This window comes from Ptychodera flava, unplaced genomic scaffold (assembly GCF_041260155.1).
Source record: "Ptychodera flava strain L36383 unplaced genomic scaffold, AS_Pfla_20210202 Scaffold_45__1_contigs__length_1260105_pilon, whole genome shotgun sequence".
Taxonomy (NCBI): Eukaryota; Metazoa; Hemichordata; class Enteropneusta; family Ptychoderidae; genus Ptychodera; species Ptychodera flava.
Window position 1 is genome coordinate 790,521 of NW_027248367.1, and position 27,030 is coordinate 817,550.

Consider the following 27,030-nt stretch of genomic DNA (forward strand, 5'->3'; position numbering starts at 1 on the left):
AAACTGATTTTATCACGTATCTTGCACACTTTAATCTTCAAGTTTAATACGAATTAATATATTTCAATCTCAAGTGAAAAGCGGAATATTTTTTGTTGATGATGCCATAAAAACCCGCACATGGCTGCATAAGCGACTCTGTTTCCTTAAGAGGGACATTTTGTGACGTCAGCTCTGAACCTAACTTTACACATCCGTTGGAGTATGAAACTATCTTTATCACGTATCTTTCACATGTTAATCTCAAGTTCAACAAGAATTTCTGCATGTCAGAAAACTCAAACTCAGGCACAACTTTCCTTGCAGAGTATAGATGACCAAAGTACTTAGCATGTCAGTAAACTAACTTATTTCCAAAGAGTTTCCACCGACATCGAATGACATATTGGGAGCCTAAACTGATTTCTCACCAACCTTTCAATATTGAAGTTCAAGTTAGGCAAGCATTGCTCAGCTTAGAAAACTCTAAATCAGCTACTACTTTCTTTACGGACTGCCTTCGTGGGTTACCAAAGCACTCCGCATGACAGTCAACTAGCTCATCTATACAAAGGATCAACCCATATTGGGAAAAAGTTCAGACAGGGCACAAAAACAAAGCAGAGAAACAAACAATTTTCTACACTTTGGTTTGACACGGGGGTCACTCAAGGTCATTGACCTTACAAGCACTCTGGAGTAACAGAGTTTTAGGCATGTCAGGCTGTGCTGTTTTGGTCCCGATTAATTTGGGGAAGCTTGTCCGTTGTTTCATAGATATATGTTTTCTACAAAGAAAGTAACACTCATAGATTTTAGACTGCAGGCTTTTGATCCAAAATGGCCTGCTAGGTGGCTGTACGTCAGAAAAGTCAATTATGTCCTTGATAATGAGTAGGCTTTTTATGTTGACCATTACAAGTTTGAAGTCAGAATTATAAATGGTTCTGTGTCAGACTATTCTATCATCTGGTTTATTTCCACTCCTGGTTGCCATAGAAATGCATCTTGCCTGTAGTGAGGAGGATGACCCACGTTATTATTATACAAGCTGTGCGTAAATACTGTTCTACACAACGGGTGCCTTTTCGAAGAAGGGATCGCATCTTCACCGAGAGATAGCCGTTTGTATGTTCACATTACATGGGATACATGTACGCCAACATTGTACTGGTAAACAACGATTCATCATTTTTGAAAGGCCAACGAGAAGAATTCAACATGCTCTACGGAATACTTAATTATTTCTGACGAATAATGCATTATATAATTTTGGATAAAAAATAATTGTGTCGAATAAAACGACCGTTGACATGTCTATTTCTAGTTTTTTCTACGGTCGGTCAACTTTCTGCACGTCTGTCAGCTTCTCCATAATTACATTTTCTTTCTCTCAGAAATCCCATCGACTGGTAGTTATCTTTCTTCAAATCTTTGTAATGAGATATTACTGTATCACAGACTTGTAAAATGCATTTAAAAGTACTTAAAATTCAGACATTTTAAAGAGGTACATGTCATTTTTCTCTTTTGAACACAGTGACTTCATGCAATAATGAAATATTCTGTCATGTAAAGCTCAGATCATTGTTTATCTGCAAATAATGAACTTGCATATCATCGCCACAAAGGAAAAATCTAAAAAACACTGTCTGCTTGATATAACTGTTCAGTCAATTTGCATGTACATCATATAGTGGCAAAATGTTGTTGAAAAAACCTAAACTTGAAAAATATTTCAAATATAAGAAGCAGTTACCCTGAAAACAAATCTGAAAATTTGCGAAACTTGCTCTAAAGAGACAGATGATCAGCCATCTAAAAATGTTAACCCTCTTGCACCAAGCTGGGCTATTACTCTACTTATACAATTCATATAATTATGGTATCTACAGTGTCTGAGTGAGAGTCAGGCAAAAAAAAAAATCGTTTCTGGTTACCAAGCATATCATTTCAAAATATGCACGTCAGGCCATTTTTTGCTTTATTTAGTGATTTCAAAAAAAATCCTATCAATAGTTTTCCCAAATAAACAGCGAACAAACAAACTACACCATTCACAATATCGTATCAGAAGCAATAGATTAACATACACTCTATGGGTGAGATACTTTCTATTTATACCCATGATAGTTTTAAACAGAAAGTACTTTGCAATCTGTATAAAATGACTGACAAATTTGTGGTTAGGGAGAAACACAAAGAAGTGCATTACATTACCAAATCACTTTTGCTTAATGTCAAGGACTAGAAACAAATAATCTGTTTTTCGTAGCCTTAGGATAGCATGGAAGAAGTTTTGTTGCAGGGCACACCATGAGATAAGAGCAAGAAGCGCCCTCAAGAGGCTGACCTTAAAGTCTTTAGTTATGAGAACTCATCTTTTGCAATCCCTCTCCAGGTTGAAGTTAGAAATAGTAAACAGTACATACCTTATCAAGGCCAATGAAAGTAGCTTTGCCAACATTATGTTTCTTCAAGTATTCCACGCATGTGGTGGCGGTGTCCATTGTGTCAACTACGATGTGGTCCAGTGCACCACACGCTGTTGATATGGCAACATCATACTTTTCATCAATGGCTCCCAAATCACCCTCGAAATTAATGAAAGGAAACGCAATATATAAACTTTCATCGATTGTAACCCTGTCATCCCCCTGCCAATGTACATGGTTCCAACCAAGCTATTGAAAATGATGGGGCCCTACTATATTGCTGCAGTGACCAGGTATAAGGTACAATAATTTGTCTTACATGCAGAATTGAAAGCAGGGATAAGAATAATTACAATTGCACTTACCGTATTCTTCCGATTCTAAGACCCCCTTTCCAGAATCAAAGGTGACGAAAAAGATGTAGGGGGTCTAATACAAGGATGTCACTGCGAAATAGAACGTGGGGTATTACAATTCATAGACTTTGTTCAAACAACAAAGAGTGTGAAAGTTTTCTCTGGGATACTATTTCTAGCACAAAGAACTGCCATGTTCTATGTGGTTTTCTAATGTTGGTAGGTTGTGATTCGTTATACTTATAAGAGGAATCAGTGACTTACATAATTTGATACACAACAGTAAAATCAAATGATGATATGTTTTATAGGATCGCTTAAATATTAGTTGTGGTAAGCAATTCTCAATCTAAGATGAAAGTTTCAGTTGATACGTTGACTGTCAAATGTTTCAAAGCAATTAACTTCAGACAATACTCACCATTCTTTAAAAGATTCCAGGAATTTTGCCAGACCTTTTCCATCCCATTATGGCTTCCAGGACGGCACCACGACTGCTTGATGCCTGCATGGAGCTGCGTGCTTCCTCAACTTTGTCTCGGTTCTTCCTGACCTACAGGTATGGACAGTAACAGGATAAGCAAATTTCACAGACAACTCTAGACATGACAGTCATTAGAATTCACCAAATAAAAATAAAAACCATCCTTGGCAAGACCACTATTTCAAAATATTGTACCGGTACTTCTAAATAAGGTAATTTATGTCTCGGATATAATGACTATATGTCCGTAAACTGAGGGATGAATTTTTTGGTCATAAATACATAAATACTGATTAACAGATAAAATTTAAATTTTTGACCAATGGACACCAACTAAAATGTCAATTTTGTGTTCGCATTAGGACTTTTGAATATGATGATGTACATAGACAGACTATTTATGTATCATGACGGCACAAAGATTGTCTCTTAAGGGGGGTCGTCCCATCGTCAGCTGCACAACTGCCTTGTTGATAAAGATTGTGTCTCCCCAGAAATTGGCGATGAATATTGAGCATGCAAATGTGAAGGCATTCAGCAATTGATGAATGTTTGTACATGTATTTTCCCATTGACACATTCCATGACTCAGCCAGTGGTCGATACACAGGCAAACACCATTCATTAGTTTGTGAAAATTTCATCACCAAAATATACAATATCACACACTACTATTTTAATTTATTCTCTCCAACAATAAAATAAAATAAAATACATAAGCATAGCAATATCTTGTAATAGTTTTCTTGCAATCTCCTTGACACATGTGCAACACTGCCCTCACTGGCCTTACATAACACTTTGTAAATAATGATAATAAAAGTTCTACAATAACTTTTTCTGATATCCATGGCAGTCTTTCGAATAATTCACATGCCAGGAGTTTTTGATACGGGACTGTTACTTTCAGTAAGACCTTGACTCCTGTGATCTTGAATTCTGCAATTGAACAAATACTAAATAATTCTGTGCGCAAAATCCTTGTGTTGTTTTGTTGAGTTTATGATATGCAATCTGAGCATGAAGTGTGATAAACTTTGGATTTGGATTGCTCTCATTATAACCAGTCACACTAACTCATACAATCCTTTCATTGATCCATCAAAAATAAAACTGACAATCCTTAGAACAAATGCATCCTCAGGAAAAGTTATGTAATTTTTTATGCCTCAACGGAGTTCATTTCAGTCTGTCCAAAAGCCCTTGTTTCCATTGACCTTTGACCTGTTTGGTGGAATGTTTGATTTCACAATTCATGGTAGACTGGCCCCCAGCTGCCTGGCTTTTCTCAGCAGCTGAGTTACTAGCCAAGGCATTCACCTCACGATCTGTGCAACAGCCTACCATCAGTGTGTCGGCCTGCTGATGTTTAGTCCTTCAATTTATTATACATTTTGATACTTATGTGCCCACAGACTTGGAGCGAGTCTTAATTCATGGGTTTTTCACTAACAAATAAGCCAGCTTTTGGAATTCAAACAATTTCCTATGAAAGTTGACCTTTCAAATTGAGATATTTGATAAGGCAAGTCTGACGGACAAAAGTACCCTGTCTTGATTTGCCTGCCAGTTTAATCTCACTGGTACATGTACACTGGGAACATCATTAACATTTCATTGTATTGTTCTTGCTATCTTTCTGATAGATTACATTTCAATTAGGAATAATTACCGGTAATGTTACTTAAGCACACAAATGCTTCTTGTTCTGTTCCAGACTTTATTCTACTTGTGAATGTCAAGTTGTATCTCCAAGCAGTGTCTCAATGCTTCAGTTTCTGCCATGATCAAGTCTTAGACTTTGATATTCCAGGTCTGATAGTGTCTTCTCGTTGGAAGATCTGGAAATTCACAATACACGAAACGTGAGTAGCAGAGAGATAAAAGACTTGGTACAAAGTGAACTTTTGATTACAATCAAACAAATCTTCTGGTCAGGTTTATTTTCACCCTGATACAGTGAAATTGTATTTAAAATATTGAAAACAGAGCATATGTTGTATATGAATGCTTTTAAGTTTGATGCAATAATACAATAATGACACAGTTGAATGATTATTCAGTTGAATGAATATCTAGTAATAGCAATTATCTTTCTCTCTGAGATCAAGTGAAACTTTCAAGACATAAAGTGATGGTGAAAACATAGTCTTGTAGTTATACATATGGAGTTGAACATCACAACTTCAAAATACCTCGTGCTATGACACAGTTGAATGATTATTCAGTTGAATGAATATCTAGTAATAGCAATTATCTTTCTCTCTGAGATCAAGTGAAACTTTCAAGACATAAAGTGATGGTGAAAACAAAGCTTTTGTAGTTGTACATCAGGAGGTGAACATCACAACTTCAAAATTACCTGTGCTATCTATCCAAGTGTTAAAGTGCCACCAGTCTCTGCTTCATAGTTTAAATGAATTATTTTTCATTATCTGACAAATACATTTATGAGAGACATATCTTTATTAACTCAGCCTCTTAAATTGAAGTTGGATTAAGGATTAAATGGTAACTTGTAGTTGATGTCGCTGGCCACATAGTCATTATTTGACTGAAAGTGAATTTTTGGCATGGCAACTTCTGGATTTGAAATGATCAAATTACATGTTGACATTGGAAGTCTGGTTTTCTGAAATCTGCATAAAAATCAATAAACCACACAACAGTGCAATTCACCATTTGGTGATATAAATCTTTCTAATTTTTAAGAAATTTTCGTCCAACATTGACATTTGCAAATAAAGCCAAAATTTGGAGTGAAAACTACCTAGGAGAGTCTCCTAGGTATGTTAAACCAAAGAAGGGAGTATGTACCCTTGAGGCAGGGGACCATTTGCCCAAAATCAGGAAGGCAAATGGAATCTCTCTGCCACCCTATAAACAACTTACACCTTTTTGTAAAATGCCTTAAACAACAAGACAAGCATACTATACAATTTTTTTTAAATCTTTTACTTCAGTAATGTCTGTTTGGTCTTGTGAAGATGACTCTTTGTATAACGTCCATCTTTGTGTCAATTATTCTAAAATGTGACCAATTCCACTGCATAAAAACCCTATAATACTTACTGTATTAACATGGATTATTGCCTGTATTTTAGCTGAAGAGTGCATATACAGATGAATACAGTCAAGAATCCATTTTTTGTATTCAGCAAGCCTGTATTCATGTGGATTCATGTGAATTCACGTGTATTATAGTATAATACAGGCAACTCATTAATGTGAATTTATCTGAATTATTGGGTTTTCATGCAGTGTTCATCACTGCATCTTGAAGTCTGCCAAGTCGCAACAACAACAGTGTGTGGTTGTATATTGCCTCCTGGTTGTCTGCACAATGGAAAAACAGACAATAGAAACAACTTTAAAAATAGCTCAAATGATATAAATAGCTAATACAAAATAGATCAAAGTCAGGTGTTGAATTGGTGTTTGTATTATTGAACTATTTTTATATTAAAACAAAATGATACAACATTCATATTTTTATCATGTATTAAAATCACATGACATATTCAAACGGTGAGCAGCTGTTCACTTGTATGACTGAACAGAGTACTTGTAGTTTCCGAAGTTTGGGATATGATGTAAGTTAACAATGTGTATCTTAAATGGGCACACAATAGGGGAATTACTATTGACGCAGTCTTTGCATACACTGGGCGGGAGTTTTTGAATTCTCATAGCATCGCTTTGACCGTACGATAAATTTGAACAATCATGATGGGCACTTTCGTGAGTTGTGCACAGAGGGATCAAATGGTTGTTCAGAGAACACATTTTGAAACATATGCGTTCTCCAACAAAAAATACAACATTTTTTTCAGTTTATTTTTGACTCAAGTTTAGTCACTTTTTATTCACAGACATCATATGCAAGATTCAATAACAATGAATGCCTGAAACAAAATTATGGGACTCTGGGACCAAAAACAGCACCTCCAATCAGTAGCATGGCTTTTTTACATTTACATAGATTTACGATAATCCGGCTTTTTATGATGGAAGTTCCTGTTTAAACAACTGTATCAGATTTTCTTGTAACATTGCAGTATTTTATAACAGGATAGAGTATTAATGTTACAAAATGAAACAAACTGTATCCAAAATTATGTCAAATGAGGGCGATATTGCTATGCAATGATCTTAGACTGGCTAACATTCAGAATTCAGTATTCTCTTACTCAATAGGAATAAAATGCAAAGCTGAAAGTTTGTGAATTCAAATTTGATTTTCAAATGCATAAAACCATGTTTCAACTATTGCACATGGTTTAGTTTGTACTGTGAAGGGTTCATTCGAATTCCAGGTGTCGCCCACTGAAAGACTATTTATCAAAATTGCAAAAGTCAAGAGTAAGACCTCAGTCAATTTTCAAATGACTTTTTCAAACTAACCTGTCAGCACTTTTGATGGCCACATTTGCCTTTGTAATGGCACCTGTGCATTTATCGATTTCAGTGGTGACACCGTCCACCTTGCCTTGCTGAGAGTTCAACTTTGACCCTCCAATGTCCATGATCTGTTTGTGTAACTTTCGTACTTCAGCCTCAATCTTGGCAGCAGTCTGAGCCACTTTGTCGTAATCTGTGAAGAAGGTACCATAAAATCAAAATTGAAATGAAGAGAAATGTTATGCTTTCGTTGATGTCAGGAAATTCTGTTTACAGATAAATAACAACATTCTGCATACTTGTTTTGTACAGCAATAGGGGGCTTATGTATGGACATTAAAAACTCTAGATGATTTCAATAACAACATCATTTATATCCTTTCAAAATGAGAGTTATATGCAGTGTGAATCGGAGCATATCACAGGATCCAACACATTCAAAGTCACTGCAAATCCAAGGACTTTCAAGGACGTTTTTGGCAATTTTCTGAGGTCAAAAATACCATTTTTCATGATTTTTGCAATATATAATTTTACATATCATTTTTACAATATTGCATCTGATCGTCTCGTCATTTTTAAAAAACTGTAGGTGAATTATCCATTTTCCAGGACTTCCCAGGACTCAAGTGCATATTGAAGGACTTTCCAAGGACTTTCCAGGCGGCTTTAAAATTCAGGGCCTTTAAAGGACTTGCCAGGAATGTATGGGCCTGATATCAGCTATGATCATGTTCGATTCTATTTTCTTCATCACTGAACCATATCTTTTTGTTTCTTTTTCTTATCAAACAGTTTCTAAACAAACTTGACTTACATGTGGCAATACGTATAGATGTTTGGGCTGTAAGGCTAGCTAAACCTGTATATATGTCTGATATTACCTTTCTTTTTCAGTTCCAGTGATTTCTCCATCTAAGCTATAGTTTCTTCTTGTCAGGTGCACTAGCAGCGACTTGCTCCTCAAGTTCCTTCACCTGTGTCTTGGAGGTTGATTCTTATTCTGTTAACGCCTAGCAACCAATGCTGCAGAGATGATGCAGAGATAGAAACATGTGGAGAGAATAATAATGAGAAAAACAATTAAGAGTGAATTCAAATCTTTTTGTGGTACAGAGTGAAAGAGAGATATTGAGAACAGTGTGTGAAGAAAGTATGTGAAATTTGCAGTGAGTCAGGGAGAAAGAGAGAGAGAAGGAGAGGGGAGAGAAGAGGAAAGTGAGGAAGAGAGATGCAACAAGAGTTTGAGAAAAGGGACATCCAAGCATAAACCAGAATAATGTAGAAATGATGGAAAATTGAACAATCATAGACTGAAAAATTGAAAATTTTAAAAGAACACAATTATGAAAGTCTATGAATTTAGAATTTCTGACCAACCTTAACATTCATGTGATACTTATCAAAGCTATATGTTTCATCTCTTTCAGGTTCTTTTCTAAACGTTCATCTTTCTCTTCAAGCTGTATCTTGTTGTCATGGCATTGCTCAGCCTGTTTCATGTCAGCATTCAGCTTCTTCTCCATCTTTTCCACATCTTCCTTCCTGATATCGCTGATGACAGCAGATCCCATTCTGCCCTTGGCTACTTTATTTCCACCACCACTCATTGTACCTGTGATGTTGATGCATAAAGACAGACAGACATGCAATTAACATGTACTTGATGATATTCAGGGCGATTTCAAATGTGTCAAATATTTCTTTTTTAGGAAAAGACAATGCTCAAACACCTTCTCATCCTCTATGCTGCACTTTTGCTATCATTTAGTCCTTTAAACAGGTGGAAAATATTGAAGAACTTAAGAATTCAAAAGGTATCATATTCTAAAAGACTTGGAGCAACACTCATATTGTCCTCCCTATCCCTAAATCCCCTTTAAACTGGGCCAGTAAAGCTTTTGCAAGCATTTGGACTGAACAAAATTGTGATGAAGGAAAGGCTTGATTATTCAGCAAAATTTCGGTTGGTAGGTGTACTTTTTTTACACCAGGGAAAAAGGGATGATAGGGCCTTGTGATATCAAAACAAAGCTGATATAAATTTTCCAAGGATTGTGGATATGTGCAGACAGACCTGACTGATCAATGAGTTGGCCAGACAGTGTGACAACTCTCCATCGTTTGGATCCTTGGAAAGCTATCCTTGTAGCCTGATCCAAGTCATTGGCCACCAGTGTGTGTCCCGTAAAGCATAGTAGAACGCAGTCAACAGCTTCTCATCTTGAACTTTGACCAGGTCAAAGAGCCGGGGTGCATTCTCTGGCCTGAGGACAAAGTTAGAAATGACAACAGTATAATACGGTGTGTATGTCATAAAATGCCTAGGTGGCACCTTGGTAATTATTATATTGCAGCTGGATCCAGCTGTTGGTCAAATTGCTGCAGTACAAAAGTCCAGTGAGCCTGGAAGGTATTTCGGAGTATCAAAAACTGACAAGTTAGGAACCAAGTGCGGGACACCAAATGTCAATATACAGAACTCTGAGGGTCATCCCGCATTGTGTAAAATATGGGACTCTGAGGTAATATCCCATAGAGAGTTAAATACAGGACTCTGGGGACCGGGTGACCCAAAGGATGTCAGTGGGGCAATCATCAAGTACAAAGACACTGGCGGTACTCGCTTACTCGTTACTTTACGAATATTCAGCTATATTTTACGAATATTTTATATTTCGTTTTTAGCAAAATAATTAGAAGAAAAATAAATTTCTTTACAGCCCATTCTTCACGATGTCCTGTCTAACGTGGCGCTTAGATTTGCCACCTCTATCATGGCGAGAAACAGTACAACACCAAAAGTATATCGTGTCGAAGTTGATCAAAACATGGACGTAAAAAAGACGTCCATTATCGAAATGCTTTTAAAATTTGTCCGAAGACGCTTATGACGTATAGCTATAACCAATGGTTTCATTCTTAGAAACGCGGTGAAAACGACTATTGATATGCCCAGGGCAGTTACCGAACAGTAAATAGTAGGCTTCGTTTGTGTACGTTGTATGGTTGCAGGCAGACCCCGTTTCTACCACAGTTACGAGTGTAGTGATACATAGCAGCCGCCGCGTCTATGCTTACTACGCGGCGGCCGCTATGTATCACTACACTCGTAACTGTGGTTTCTACGTTATTTGACGCATCGCGTTTTGATGATTTATCCCGAATTTAATAGTATTAAGTGTAAACAGGCCATAGGTGATGCTTTCTGAAACTCTGAGAGCCTGGCATACTTTTCTTTACAATACAAGGCGTAAAATGTTGCAAGTTGGTCACCGCTGACATTTCTGCGATGTAACCATGGCACTCGAAGACATTGATTTAGTTGATAAACTGTAACATTGTTGTCGGGTTTCTTCGACTAGGCTTTGATGTGATTTTGACTGACAGGTTTATGGATGTGATGAGATTTATCGTCACGCCGTTATGGTTACTTGAAGTCATGTGCATGTTATGAAAAAACGTACTGAGAACCTCGCACTATGGTGGGCTTATGGCGCGTAATCCCAGAGGCGTCTCACTTCTTTCTTTTCGCATATATGTTGTGAGTGTTTGAAAACACCGTATAGTCAGCAGGGGTGGGCCATTTCGTTTTGAGAGCAATCCAGGAAATTCAATGTAGAAAATTTTGGTTACGGGTGGCAAAAAAAGTATAGGTGGCTACAAGTAGCGTCTGTGCACATTTAAGTTTGTGCAAAATATTCTTATTATTTTACCAAAACTAAATTTTCTCAGCCAGCAAATTTTAGCTGACAGCCTGTTGTTTATGCCCCTGCTGGCTATTTTCTACATCCCTGCAATCTACACAAAACAACATATTTTCACACAAAAGAATATGCAAATTATCAAACCTGTAAAGTGGCAGCTCCTCTGATTTTCCAAGCTGTGGAGAACACTGCTATTTTACACAAGGACAAACCACTGAATTTGGAATTTTATACGGGGGAGGAATAAATCTGATTTCTGATTGAAAAGTTATTTAAATTTGCTGTCATATGATCAAAATGCAAAACAATGATTAAAATTTATAAATCAAAGCATACTATTCACCAATATCTAGGCTTTCAGAAAATATACACTTTAATGGGATTACAGGCTCAATTTTTGTAGAGAACTCATTGTTTGGAAGGGTCTAATACTTATCCTGCAACCTTAAATTTGAAAAGTAACCAATCAAATTCTTACATCTTTTTCTGTTTGCAATCCCTGAGTTTCTGTCTTCAAACCTTCCATAATTTTACTCAGCTTCTCTTCCTCAATCTCCAACTGTGCTTCTAATTCTTCTTTCTTCTTTGTTGCTTTCTCAATCTGTTTCTGACTGTCACCTGGCACATTCTTCAGTTCCTCCAACTGTGGACAGAAATTTTCCAACAATGATTATAGATGAAATAAACTACAGATAAGTGATCAATCACACATATTTGAGATAAAGAAAAGTTAGATGTCATGATCAACTGTTCATGAATGAAAAAAATCACGAGATGATTTCACTTTGATGGACAAACATGACAGGGCTTTGTGCTGACCTCTTTTGTAGGGCATGAAGCCAAAATAAGAGAGCGACAGGTTTCTTGCTATACTGCCATCAATTACTCCTATTACAATTTCTTTTGTTTTGGAACTTCTATGTGATTGGTAAAAATAGCTGAAATATTTAAAATGATATGAACAACATTTGAATGCTAAAAGCTCTTTCCGTGGTTAGACCCTTGAAGTTCAAGATGGCGTCATCAGTACTTGTCTTAATTCTATGGGGAAAATAGCATTTTCGATTTTCACAAAAATGAGTCAGGTGAAAACTTTATTTTCTACATGTACTTAAAATTGAGCCCCACAAGTCGTTGATCAAAAAGTATTGTAAAAAGTTTGAGAGTGTGAATATCTGTCCACGAGGCGCTTTCTACTTTACAGTAAATAATGTCCTCGTACAAACTAATATGTTTATATTCTAAATGACGTACTCTGTACAGTGCGCAATTTAAGAATAAATCCATCGGAAGGGTTCAACTAGCGGAGTCAACTTTCTGTGAAGATTGCATGAGGCCAATATCAGCTATACAGTTGACTTTTAATTTTAAAGTCCGGCCGATTGGTAACTTGTCCGAACATGACGAAATTCTCATAATCTTGTACCAACTGTACGTGTTTAATGTTCAACGTTGTGTCGACCACTAAATTTTATTCTCGACAGGAATTATTTTATCGACAATAAAATTGCATACACTTGCCGTTCTCAAAAATATCTCCGGCGGTTTATTCGACATGTGAAGAGTTTAACTTTGTGGAGAAGTGAACGAAATACGCATTCATGAAGACCAACCTAGTCATCACTAACGTAGTTTGTACAACTGAGGACATTATTTACTGTGAAGTAGAATACGCCTCGTTGACAGATATTCAGACTCTCAAACTTTTACAATATTTTTTGATCAACGACTTGTGGCGCTCAATTTGAAGTACATGTAGTAAATATAGTTTTCACTGGCTAATTTTTGTGAAAATCGAAAATGCTATTTCCCCATAGAATTAAGACAAGTATCACGGCCATCTTGAACTTCAAGGTATGGTAAATATTTGGTGATTTGTTTGTCTTGTAACAAATTTTTCATCATGGCTCCTTATTTTTATTCTTGACTTCAAAGTTGAATGGTTTAAAATTCGAAGTTTGAGCAAAAATGTAAATCTTTCAATTTTGAGGAACGCACTACCTCAAGGCGAGACGAAGAATTTTTTTTCCGATTGTAGTGAAGAGCATTTTCTCAAGTTACAGCCACTGCGCCTTTGATGAAATTTTATTTCAAAATGGAGCCCGTTACATCGATTTCTGCGATCGTTGTTTTTTGTATGATTGAAATAATAAAAGTATCATCGTACTTTGTCGTTTTCGGTCACGTAAACAGGGTTTTCCTTTCTTCTCATATACCTACAGCACATGTTTCCAAACCCGCTGTTCTGTTACTGCAAAATCAAGTGAACATTCTCGTTGGAATGTTGAAATTTATGCATGAAATGAAATCATAGTAGGAGGTTAATTAACTGTTAGCATGAAAACCAATGTATACACAACAGTAAATAAATAAATAAATAAATAAATAAATAAATAAATAAATAAATAAATAATAAATAAATAAATAAATAAATAACAAGGCGAAAAACATAAAGGAGAAGTCCAACTTCTTAGAGTTATGAATTTTATCACTAGGTATAACACCATTTGAACTAATTTGGGATGATTGGATGATGAAGTAATGTCTGTTTAATTGCAAATGTCAGCTCACCTGCTTTTCTTTTAAAATTATACACTTGTTTTTATGAGTACTTTGTAACATTGCAACAATCAGCTCAAGAGCACCTAACACTTTTGAGAAATTTTCAAAATATGAAAATCCAGTCATCCCAAATTAGTTCCAATTGTGTTGTATACAAAGTGCCTCCTGATGACCAAATTAAGAAAAACAATGATAACAGTTACGGTAATATATCTATAAGAAAGAGCTCAAATTGCAACGTTGACTCTCAAAATCTCACTAAATTTAAAATTTCAACTACAAAATCAACCATCTTACTTTCTATTTTGTAGAAATAGTACAACGCATTCACCAATACACAAAGTATTGCCGAAACAATTCGGCGGAAGTGCGCCATTGACGTTGGAACACATACACGTATTATGTTTTTATCGCTAGAGAACTGTGCTTTTTCGTTGTTTTATGGTATTAAAATGTATCTTCCACTCTTGATAGCATTGTAACAAGACATATACACGACGTTAAGTTCACTTCTTGTCTCTTACATGTTTAAGCTACTTTCAAACACTCTTTATGGTTGGTTTATTCACCGTACATAAAATAACTGCACTGCCGTGCTTCAAGAGCAAGCGACCCGTGCAGCTATGAAAGAAGGTTTCTGATTGGTCGATTCAAATAAAGCCATACCGGCAAGGTTTTTCACTGCTTTAGCCTTGAGAAGCTCTAAATTTGATGGAAAGCAATGATAAACGGTCACTCAATAACTTTACTTTGAGATGGCCAAGTTCAAGAGGCATTGTTTTGAAATGAATGCACTGTGCCTGCTAGTAAAGGTCAAGCCGGTAAAACCAGTGCCCAAATCTCTACATAGTTTGTGCATGTTAAAAATTTTGATTTATTCTTTCTTGTAATATGTTCAACGAAATTGTAGCCAGAATTCGGATTTTAAAATGAACTGAATTGGCTAGGTATCATATCTGTTTGACAGGAATTCTCTTCTTACACAAATTAGGTCAACAATTAAGTTGATTTTGCTCTCCTCAGCAAAAAAATTGGGGTAAAGGACATTTTTGAGGACCTCTTGTCTATCAAATAAAAATAGGTCCCCGGAAAAACAACACGCTACTTAAAGTCACGTGATTTCCCCAGGAATTATTGAACCATTGTCTTGGCTTTCTTATCGATGACCGCGCACCTGAGGTCATCTGGGTCATCATGGCGGTGATATCCGGTCTACGAGATAAAACCCAAGTAAAATCAATCTACCTATACAGGTTCATACCATTGTGTGGCTACAAACCAGGTACAATGAATCGTCTGCTCCTCCTCGTCTTAGGTGTTTTTGCTGTGGGTAAGTACAATGCATACGCTATACATACATACACACACTTTTGCACTTCTACACTAAAAAGATATATTTCTGCATCTTTTCTCTCCATGGATTTTAAGCAAATCTTTCCCAATATTTCTTCTTTCTGTATTTGTCTCGTTCATTTTTTTCGGTAGAAATGGACCTCATAATTACTTAAACACTATATTTCTGATATGTGCGATGAAATTATAATTTTGCGATGACAAACAACCGCAGGCAAATACAAAACTAAAACGCAGGAATTTTAATTTGTTCTTTGAGTCGGTAGAAATTAGTCGAATTTTGATTAGAATACTGTCCAAATTTCTATGTTGTGGACGTTCATTTTCCGATTGATAGCATTTGACTGCCAGGCACGTCCTTTTCACTGATAAAACATTGCTTGACGCACCTTTGGCGCAGACCCGCTCCAACTATGCTCAGGCCGAGTAAGTCAAATTTAGGAACTGTTCTGTCATGTTCGCCGCGAGGTGTGTGTTGGCGTCCTCCGACTGCTGTTAGCTGTCCCACCGAGTTTATGTTCATCATATGTTTAAACCTAGTAGTATGAGGGGCTTAGCATGATTGCATTTTATTTCTATTTCTCCCTTGCTAACGACACGATTGTGTTGGCAAGCGTTAGTGATGTGTCCCTACCTTCCATTAAGCATCAGATCGCAACTTGATCACTGTCAAAAAAATGTATGCAAGTTTAATTTATAAATTTAAATCAGCATTGGTCGTTTCAAATCGGCAAACTATAATAAGGTTAAATCGTCAATGCCACTGTCGGACATACGGGTTTTGATAAACCCTAGCGTATTTACTTGCGTTCCACCCATATGAGCAACGAAAAAGGACACTGCACCCCCGACTTTGAATAAAATCACCTTTCAATGCGATATCAACGTGAACCTGGAGTCCTGGACCCGCCTCTCATTTGAATAATGACTGACACCTGTCATTCTTCTTGACATATAGTTGCATATAAGTCTTCGTTATCAGCGTGCCAAAGGCGAACCAACTCGCCAAGTACGCGTTTTATGGTCTGTTCATGGCGTGATGCGGCCGCGCTAGTCGGATTCAGGTCTCGATGTCGGGCATATATCTCACAAAATGAAAGAGCGCTTGAGCTGCCAAAAACAATGCGGAATAATTCACAAAGCAAGGGCGATATCTGTGGCTGACTGTCAAAGAGACCGCGCTGTGTCGGACACATCCTACAAGTTTAGGTTGTGAAGTGGGACAACGGTTTTAACAATGAAAATATCTTCCCACAGAGATTATTTGGCCAGCGCAACGGAGATCATGATGCAGATCTCGACTTGCTGTGCAAATCTCGCTGGATAGAAATCACCACGGACGACCCTTCTTAGCTCTTGCAACCTTCAAAGTGATCCGAAAAATTAAAGTTTCGACTCTAGTTGTGCAAATAGTAATAACTACCACTCTAAAGATTTATCAAGACAGAATGCGCTACAATTACAGATATTTGGACTCCTAATAATGTTTTAATGAGATGCAGCTGAAGTTAACCGTTATGAAGCTTTAGAGTAATATTGTTTGACCATTTTCTTTTCATGAAAATCAAAAATATGTTTTTTCCTTCAAAGTATACGTAAAGGTAGACCATTTTGAATTTTAAATGTCGGTGAATTTGTTAAATTTGTATCTCTAGTACTACAATTCGGAAGGTGCCCCTTAATTTTTATTCTTAATTTTGAAAAATGAAAGGTTTTAGAATTGCCTTGGAGAGAGTTTGGTCAAAAGTTTAAAACTACCAGTTTCGAAGCGCGTGGGACTTTAAAAACACCACCGATATATGTGCGTAGGGTAGTTTTATACGGAAAGAGAACAAATATATCCAATCTGAAATTTTAGCCATTAATACCAAAAAGAAAAAAACATATACGAATACCTAAAATATTACGTTGTCATGACGAGAAGCCCATTGTTTACGATTATGGAAACGAAGGCTGACAATCAGAAGCGCGGATTGATTGTCGTACGAAGACTTAATAACGCCCTCTGAAGACAAGAAAGGCACCTGCCTTCGAGCGTTGATGATACAGAGTATTTTTTTCCAGAACTCGCCTTTGTTCATCGCGTTTTGTTGCGCTATAGCATTCCTACAGTGATTTTCACAGTATTACTCACCTACTCCAGGATGGATTGCTGAAGTCATTTTTGAGAGACAACAACAATTTCTAAACTGAAGGCATAACCAATAAAAAGATGAAAACTTCAAACCAATTCCGGGGGAGACCGATAAACGTGTTTGTTTGTTTGTTTCTTTTCTGTGACATTGAAGGCGCCCTGTCGTCGCATGGCAGCAGCGAAGATGGCCCCTTGGCAGATAAACCACTTATTTTTTTCTCTTCTTCTACCTTACAAGGCGGCAATGCCTTCATTGGTGACGAAGATGGCCCCTTGTCAGATAAACAATCCTTAAGTTGATGTTGATGCGCAACTTGTTCGGCGGGGCCGCCGCTGGCGACGGACCACCACCAATGGTCAAACTGATGGTGTTGAAACAACTGTTGGGTGAGCAAGTCTACGAAGTTGGTGTTTGCTGGTCCGGGTTCACTTGCTCGCGCCTTCGCAAGAGATAATGCCCCGCGTGATTATAGGTTGCTTGTTTTGTTTTAGCTGGTGGAATAAATCGAGAAAGGTGTTCGCAAACGCTCGCAATGACGCTGGCAATTTAGGTTCCGGCGTCGCAACCCTATGTTGGACAATATTTGCAAGTTACATTTCGCGAGAGGGGAAAATGGTTGTGCAGTCAATGCTAAAGCTTTTAATGCACGGGTCAATAAAAGAAAGCTTTGTTGCCTTTGGTTTACACCAAAATTTGTTGCGCTATAGTTTTTATTAAAACAAACTATAATATGCACCACACAGTTATAATACGGTACCTATATATTAGATGGTCTATGGAACCGTCCACCTAGGTGAAGAGGAATCGACCTCTGACCTTTTGAGTTGTACTTTTTGGCTAATGTGCAGCATCTTGGAAGCTGTTATCCAATTTGTTGGCTCAATCTTGCCGTTATCATTGAGTGATACACAATAGACTCCCTAAGTTGCTGTGAATAGTGACAATCGACCAATCAGATATAACCTTCCGAGCCAGCTGCACATCAGTTGATGTTCCCGAATTTCGCCCTTGTGTGTTAAGTGACGAGCTGACCTATTTTGGCGGCAAGGCCACGGTTGTCTCATCGTCATTTTTTGTCATGATAAGGCCGTTGAATTTTGGCTATAAAACCCTCCACGTGGAAGACTGCTGGGATTCTGAAAAATGGGCCATCCGAAACGAATGAATACTTAACTATCGATAGCAACATGTCGAAGAATCCAGTATTGGTCGGCAACAGTATCGAATCACAATAAACCAATGAATACAACGATGGTGAATTCACAACAAAATTCATAGTAATATCTGTACATTTTTACCCTTGGCCTCTTACAACTGTCTGATGACGTATTTGTATCACAAATAACCCTGAAATCATATTGTTTGACCCTCCCAACTGATGTCGTTAGAAAGGTTGGGATATTCTCTTCAAATCTCGTCAAATTTATTAGTCTCGCGTGATGATCACCTCTTTGTTTCCTATCGGGCCCTTCCTATCAAATGAACTGATCCACAACGCTTGAGTCGCCAGCCGTGACAATGTAACCAAACGGTTGTAATGAATAAAAGGCGAAAGAAAAAAAATGACAGAAGAAAAAAACCACGCGAGACATCTGAAAGAAATCTAACAAGGTAGTTTATTCGGCATTTTATCACTCCTTATAGGATAAAATCGCCGTATTTATAGTGCTTCCCTCAAAATTTACACAGCCGTTATGAAATCTTAGTCTTTGAATGAGGATGGGAACTTGCTCGTCGAAGACCTATACATGTGCCCTCTTTCGACAAAGGAGGTATCTATCTGCATGAATTGGAGACTATATAAACTCGTTAAGGGATCAGTTTGTTTTTGGCGTAATGGACTCGTCTCTCATTTTGTTTTTCTAAAATCTTGAAGTCATTTTCACAATATTTCACATTTTTTTGGATGAAGGTAAAATAAACAGGTAAAATCCAAAAGGACGACAGCGTCAATCCCGTCGCCTTGAGCAAATTGCAACTGACTGATCTTATTTTCATATTTTTCTATTTCCTACCTTACAAGGCGGCAAGGCCTTCATTGGTGACGAAGATGGCCCCTTGTCAGACAAACCAATTCTTAAGATGATGATGATGCGCAACCTGTTTGGCGGGGGCGCCCTAGGTGGCGGTCTTGGAGACGGACCGTTGTCCGAAAGACCAGTCCTCAGAATGATGCTCATGAAACGCTTGTTAGGTGGTGACGCCGACGGTCTGGGTGGTGTTGGCCCACTTGGTCGCGCCTTAGGTAGTGACCATGCCCCGCCTCCAATGGTTCGTGCTATGCTCATGAAACGCCTGGTAAGTGATGGTTAATCAGTAAACCTCTCTTCACCTTTGGGAACATTCTCAGAGAGAGAGAGAGAGAGAGAGAGAGAGAGAGAGAGAGAGAGAGAGAGAGCACATCTTTTATTAAGTGGAATTTCAAATGAAAGTGCTGTATAATTTTATATAGTCAACAATTTATTGAAGTACATGGTCTTACAAATCCATATGTTTTTCAAATTTTCTGACGGAGAACGTGGCACAACTTGTGAAGCTTTGACAATAAATGTCAATGTTGTTTGTTTACGGGTACTTTGTAATAGGTATCAAGCATAGTAAAACGATGGAGCGTGGCCCGAATGTACAGCAGTTTCCCAAACAAAACTCTAAGAGTGCTTAAATTCAGTTATTTCACATGGTCTACGCAATCAGCCGTATTATGAAATTGAAGTTTGCGCGGTGGGCTAATAATGTCTAATAATAATGTCTTTGCATTTTGTTTTCAGATGACTGGCCAGGGACCCTTCCAACAAGCCGGAGGTGAAAGCCCAATGCGTAATCTTATGATGTTCCGTATAATGGCACAGAAACTCGGCGAGAAAATCATTGAAAAGGCCGTTGACCTGAAGGAAGAACATAGAGTTTGGACCTTCCAGACAACCCTCTCATGCGACTGCGCCCTGGAATACATGTAAAGTTGCGCTTGCACATCTCCGCCTATGATATGAACAAGAAAAAGATATGCACTAACCCCGTCCCTTTTAGAAAATGGTACAGCTCAGCCACGAGATGTAATTTTGTTCGTCTGGCCAAAATTGTTTTGTAAAGATGTCAGCGTGAGACAGTAGGATAAAACAGTATCGCATCCTGGATGGCGTTTTGACAGACTGTCACTGTCCCTCAGAACAAAAATTGCTGAACTACTCGATAACCGTCATTGTTCCCTGACCAATTACGTGATATTTGTACTCGTAACGTTTTCTTTCCTAATATTCTGGAAAAAAGCGATATCCCTGCTATGGCGTGGTAATAGCCTATACTCCCTTGCATGCTAAATTGCGCAGTCAAATTGTACATTCGAAAAGACCACAGACAGCAGGCTGCATGTACTGAATGACATTTTATTGACTTCGTCACATTTTTTGTTACTCCATAATCCAACCGGGGTTTGGGGGAGAGCGCATTATAGGATGAGGTACCGATCGCAAACACCCAATTGAGCGATGGGGAGTAAAGCGCCTTGTCGAGGGCACAGCACCGCCATGGCCGTGCTGGAGCCTCGAACACACAATTCTCTGATAGCGAGTCCACCATAACGATAACATCCGGGTCTCGAAAGTCACCACCATTTGGTCCGCTATCCTACCCAATGTGCTTTTTCTGAAAGGTTTTGAAAAGGACACATAGACTATATCTGGCAGACATACAGAGGAAAAGTTACTTATAATCGACGAAACTATAATCGATATTTTTTTTATCATTCCAGAGACGAACACGGAAAAATGCAAGGATTCGCCCTTGATCTGGTGCACGAAGGTAATAAGACGCTCAAAATGATCGTAAACTGTAGCGTCCTTGATGTTAGTATATGATTGCGCCACCTCGGTGATTTTAGTTTACAGATTTGGCCAAATTATAATCAGTTCATGTATTCAATATTTCACTTGTATCAGTTTGCTTTCCCCTGGTTTATACATAAAATTACGATTCGATTCGGTTATTTTGGCTTTTTCGTGTATCTGAAACCATAGTCGTTGTTTTGCGATGGTTTTTGCTAAATTTCGCGTGAAAGTAATCGGTCACCCACGCTACATAATATCGATACGATGCACCCCTTTACGGCAATTGCTAGAGATGTGTCCTCTTTGCGGCAGCGAATTTTTGAACTTAACTAATCTGACCTGAACTGCTTATGTGAAAATCGAATAACTTATCAAATAAACACAGCCCGGAAGATTGAGACCATTTCTCAGATTCAAAAAGAGCCCGCTTATCCTTAATTTTTACCCCTGCTGAAAGAAAAGATTTAGATTTTTCGGTGATCATAATAAGAATAAGGGTTTAAACTTTCATTTCGTGCCACCTTAATGTTGCTCGTCTCTGACTTTTTATAGTTTGCAAGGAAGCCGGAAGGAAGTGCGTCATCACATATGATGATTCAAGCCACTGTTACACTCATCACCATGGCGAGCACTCAAGAGCTGGCGTCGGTAAGTACTAGCACAGTACGCCAGAGTTATATGTCGTTTGTCAGTTTTTTCCCCTCCCTGCCCTAGATTTGGGATCTCTCTTTCATAGGTGTCCTACCAGTGACGTCAAAGAATGACCAACGAGGGCGCTCTTTTTCATATCCTTTTGCAGTACAAGAAATTACACTTTTTTTTTCAAATGCGCAGTACGTCATTTTCTGTTGTTCTGCGCTCTCGAAGGGCGACGGAGATCCAACTGTATAGACACTCTGTGAGTTTCGAAAGCATACATAATAGTATAATGTTGGCATATTTGGACTCTTAAAACTTTTTAAATACTTTGCTAATAATCCATTTTGAAACCTATGAAGTAAACTAGATTCAATTTTGTTGAAACCTGAATTCTAAATTTATCCCCATATATCCAACTCTGGGGTAGCGTCCATTTTGAATTTCAAAGATCGATATGTTTAAGTGACTCGTTTCTCAGATTCCGATACCTGTACGGTGATCCTAGATATTCATTCTTGGTTATTAAAGAGAAAAGTTTCAACTTTCTTTGAGGAAAGTTTGAGCAAACTGTCAAACTGTCAGTTTCAAAGCGCACACTACCTGAATGAAATTAACGAGGGCCAAATGACGAAAGAACCCAATTAAAGATGGTCACTGATCGCAGGATGGCGTTACAAAAACTAACGCATCTTTTCCCCCCCGCTCTACAACAGGGCTTTTGGGAAAGAACTACGATGTCTGCTTGAACTGGATGGAAACAGAAGAGCGTGGACACTCTGTTGGCTTCACCAGGTCATACTGGAAGGAAGGAGCCGAATCGCACTTCTACGTCAAAGAAGGCAACCCACACAATTTCGACCCAAAAAATCTTACTGAAACCAGAATCGGTACGTTTTCGAGGTCTGTCCGTGACGGGCCTTCCATACGGGGGGATGGGGTGGGGAGGGGGTGGGGTTTGACTCGTTATGCTGGTCAGATGTTGTTCTGAAGAATGTGTCAAGATAGTACTTGAGAAATCAGTTATTTTGGTTTGAAGATTAACACGTGAAAGAATTGCAGAAACAAAAGTTTTTTTTTGTCGACTTAATGATTATATAATGGCTCATACTAAAGGCACAGGAGAACCCTTCGCGCACCATTTGTTTATAATATCAAACAAACAGGAGTAATACTCATAGTCCGTGGGCTGGAGGGGCCCAACGTTCAACCCCCCCCCCCCATAACCTACTATATGGGTATATTTTGTTCTTTAGGATCTGCTAAGCAAGAAAAAGATGTTACATCGGGTATTTTGGGACGCACTACCTCCCTTGGCTGTTTTTTTATTTGAATGTACCGCGAAAAATGGGTAGGGTAGGAGGTACCACAGGTGCCTGGAGTTGCCTGCGTTGTATACATAGAGAGAAGGGGGCCATTCTCTGTGTACCGGTACACTACACTGGCAACTCCAGGTACCTGTGGGAGGTACCATATCCTCCCCTAGATTAAGTAAACTATCATCGTTCCCTTTCACGTGTTCGTCTTTGATCACGCCAATGATCTCGGTAAAACAAAGTTCAGGTGGCGAGTGTGTAGCAGTGTTAAAATGACCATCTATGACAGGTTTCGTCGATGGCTGGGCTGCCGATGTTTACTGTCTGAAGCATCACTCAAGCCCGGAACAAATCGAAGCGATTGAGACAGGCAAGCCAGAAATCGTGTACGAAGATTTTGTAGAACTGATCGACCATCTTAGCACAGACAAGGTAAGAACACTTACTTGGTTGAGAGACCGACCATAATTATTATTTTGCTCATATCAAATGCTTTTATCACCACTGGTCGGTAAGCATTTTAATATGTACCCTAATGCTGCATGACTGCTTTACTTTGTGAGGGCCAGCGGTCAAATTGACGTCAGAGTTGTTTCCCAAAGTCAAAAGCGAACGTTAAACAGAACACCGTTATGACACTGTTCTCGATTGATCACGTGATAGGGTGAGTAAATATCGATAATCTCAGGCAATTATAATAGTCTTCTAGATTATGTTGACTATGTCGAAATAAGTTGTATATTGGATGTTAAACATTCTCTCTCTCTCTCTCTCTCTCTCTCTCTCTCTCTCTCCTCTCTCTCTCTCTCTCTCTCTCTCTCTCTCTCTCCTCCAGGTGCACGCTGTCTTTGTCCCCGACGCATACGTCAGCAAAGCTCATCAATTGGGCTTCGAGCCAGTTGGTGACGCCGTTCTCTGTGGTTCTGGCTACTCACATGGTATGACTCGTAAGGATAGTCACGCTATTGCCTGGTTCGACGAAACCCTGGATCACATGTTTGATACCGGCGCGTACTACAAACTATGCAAACACGCCAAGGACGTCCACGGTGAGTTGGAAAACAATTGCTTATTTCCCTTCTAAGGTAGAATTTTCATTCCGAAGGAAAATGGTTTAAGTTTCCTCATGGGAATTTGTAAGCAAAAATTTGAAGCTTTCTGTTTCGACGCGCATACTATCTTGGATGGCGTGAGAGATTTCATCTAACGTCTCTCCTATTGCGCACGCAAAGTGAATTAAAAGTGTTTAATGATTTGCATATCTGTGCTCATGAAAGTTTGCATTTATCCTTTACGGTGAAACAAGCCGTGCATATCTTGTAAATGCCATTTGGTTTGCCCATTGAGTATACAACACAGTACTTTTGCTTCATGCTTAACCTTTCGTAGAGAAGTACACGAATGACGGTTTCTGCTCATGAATTCTCACAAAAATTTTGTTTGAAGACAGTTGACGTTTTCTACTTGGTGAAATTGATGGAATGCATGCCATCTGGATCATTTGTTAGAATCGCTGCCAACCTATAAACTTGTCACCTCTCCTATCTCAACAGGTCACAAGGGTGACATCAGATGCATCCTGAAAGACGAACATTAAAGAGAACCATCAAGATGCTGCGGAGATCTGATTCTACCAGTGAAAATCTACCAAAAATGAGGAATTGCCCGGTTTTTATACAAACGTTTTGATATTATTTCTTTCTTTTTGAAAAAAAACCCATATCTCCTGGAGAATAATTCATTTGAAATGATGATTTCTACTGTCCTTTTGGATGTTAATTTTTACAGGCCGTTGAAAATAAAAAGTTAACCGTTCATCGCTGTTGTGTCGTTTGAGAATATTTTTTTTGCGGACGAGGTCGCAAAGTGACCATGTTGTGACGTAAGCATGGATGTAGACGTGAGTCGAGTTGCATGCTATGAGAACAGGCACTCTGTCTGCTTAACCCGTTGAGTGAATGCTGTAATTTTTCCTACCAAACGTTAATGCAACATTTTACCTATTTTCAAAACTTGCCCGTAATTATTTTGATAATTTTGGACCAAATGGACACAACTTTTCATCGGCCACAATATTTGATCAAAATTTTGGGCAAAATATGAAAAAAGAATGTCTTGATCTGAAGAAAATGTCACTCTGTGTTGTATCTTATACAAAAATGACTTGTGCACTCAAAGGGTAAGGACAGTGAAAAGATGGTACTTAGTACACATCAGAGTCTGCAACATTGCACGCAGACAAAGTATAAATACCTTGGAACAGCCTATGGGGCTGCAAGAGTTACTTCAAAAACAATTCTAACTATGACCATTTTTTACAAAAATGTAGGTCAACACAGCTTGACAAATCTCATCGTAAAATCCCCTCGAATTCTCGGATGCCAAATGTTGTCTTTCTCTTGGAAGAGGTAAACAATTATACATGTTTGTAATTCTGTCAATAAAACTATGGCAACACACTGCACAAAGTCTCGCCTTCGGTAGACCTCGACGATTCAAAGCGTCTTGCAGCAGAATTGTACATTCGTATAGAGTGTATTAGGACTGTGTTCGAGTAAAATATGGAAGAGATATGTACCCTCGTGGACATAGTGAAAGCGCTACTACCCGTAACTTTCTGATGCATTTACAGTAATTTTGTTCTGTTTGTGACAAAATTATGTACCACACAAAAACCGTGTTGAAAAACTTGGTGTTAAACCTGACCATACAGCCTGTATGTGTGAAAGTTCCATCCAATGATATCTGGACTAGAATTCACTTTTCACTAATAACACAGCATATTGTACGCAATTCAACGCAGCGTCAATTCTTTTTATTTGGACATACTCTAGGAAGGAGAAGGATGTACTTAGTTTTAGAAGAAAAATACTGGAAATATTCTCAAAAAGTTACGGTTATTTTGTCCCCTTAATAACTTGGAAATGGTTTCCTCTTTAGCCTAATGAAAGCCTTTTACGAAACGGACATAGTGTTCAGATTATGTCGACATTGGTTGAGACGCGAAGCCACCCTGAAAGTATGGAACGCTACAAAATTATCGAATGAGCTTTAATAAAGCCACTTTGTTGTTGGCACCTGAGTAAAACAGCGGCGACCATTCCATCATTCAATGATTGGACGAGGGAATTCATTCTGATTGAAAACGGTGTGTCAAGGAGTCGACAAAAACATTGGCTATTTGCGAATTTTAACAGTCCAGTCACAGTGAGTTTCATATATCACGGAATCTCGCCACTCTGTGCAAATGATAGCTGTGGCAACCCTATAAAACAACAGTTCAGACACCAAGATAGCGAGGCAAAGACAAGAAAAACAGTTAGTTGGAATATTACTATTTCGTCAACTCAGTTCGCGTGAGCTGGCTTGCCCTCGCTTGACGTTATAGTTTCGGCATGGTCTAGCGTTTGGCCAGACATGTGACTTTCTACTCAAACAATTTGACCCCAAAAGGGTGTTGTCATAGTTGGCGAAAACTGCTTTTTGGAAAAAACCTTGAAATAATAACAGACAAGGAACAATGCTATCTTCTTTTTCAGTGCGGTGTAAAACCCCACTTTTTGTGTGTGAATGTACGTGTGAAAATCTCTCTCTCTCTCTCTCTCTCTCTCTCTCTCTCTCTCTCTCTCTCTCTCTCTTCTAAATACTAGTCAAGTTTTTAATTTGTTTGTCTCATGAGTGTTTCCTGTAATCGTGAATAAGATACGTCGGTTGTTTTTACGTTATCGTCTCTTTCTCAATGCAGTACATTAATCTGTAGTAGTGGACAACTCCGTAAGGCTCCGCAGATCTGAATCGCTGCCCGATTCTCAATCGCTCCGTTTACATAATAGAGTTTCGAT

General features: G+C 38.4%; 2 protein-coding genes and 1 long non-coding RNA gene across 3 annotated transcripts in view; all 3 read left to right on the forward strand.

Annotated features, from left to right (window-relative positions):
* The window catches only part of LOC139128163 (origin recognition complex subunit 4-like), a 272,861-nt gene that overhangs the window by 21,276 nt on the left and 224,555 nt on the right, over positions 1-27,030 (forward strand). The window lies entirely within an intron of this gene.
* Positions 18,600-23,656, forward strand: LOC139128171 (uncharacterized). The gene is made up of 7 exons (XM_070694007.1): positions 18,600-18,630; positions 19,436-19,710; positions 20,181-20,365; positions 21,161-21,210; positions 21,789-21,884; positions 22,589-22,762; positions 23,478-23,656. The coding sequence occupies exons 1-7, from the start codon at positions 18,600-18,602 to the stop codon at positions 23,654-23,656; spliced, it is 990 nt and encodes a 329-aa protein (XP_070550108.1).
* LOC139128206 (uncharacterized) lies at positions 24,028-25,003 on the forward strand. Its single transcript, XR_011551224.1, has 2 exons — positions 24,028-24,237; positions 24,742-25,003. It is a non-coding gene; the product is annotated as an uncharacterized lncRNA (long non-coding RNA).

What these genes read in the sequence shown, in the direction of transcription:
- LOC139128171 (XM_070694007.1), top strand. Translation starts at nt 18,600, where the DNA reads ATGTCGAAGAATCCAGTATTGGTCGGCAACA. An exon ending in CTATGCTCATGAAACGCCTG is followed by an intron (nt 19,711 to 20,180) that starts GTAAGTGATGGT and finishes TTTTGTTTTCAG; the next exon opens with ATGACTGGCCAGGGACCCTT. An exon ending in TCTTACTGAAACCAGAATCG is followed by an intron (nt 22,763 to 23,477) that starts GTACGTTTTCGA and finishes CATCTATGACAG; the next exon opens with GTTTCGTCGATGGCTGGGCT.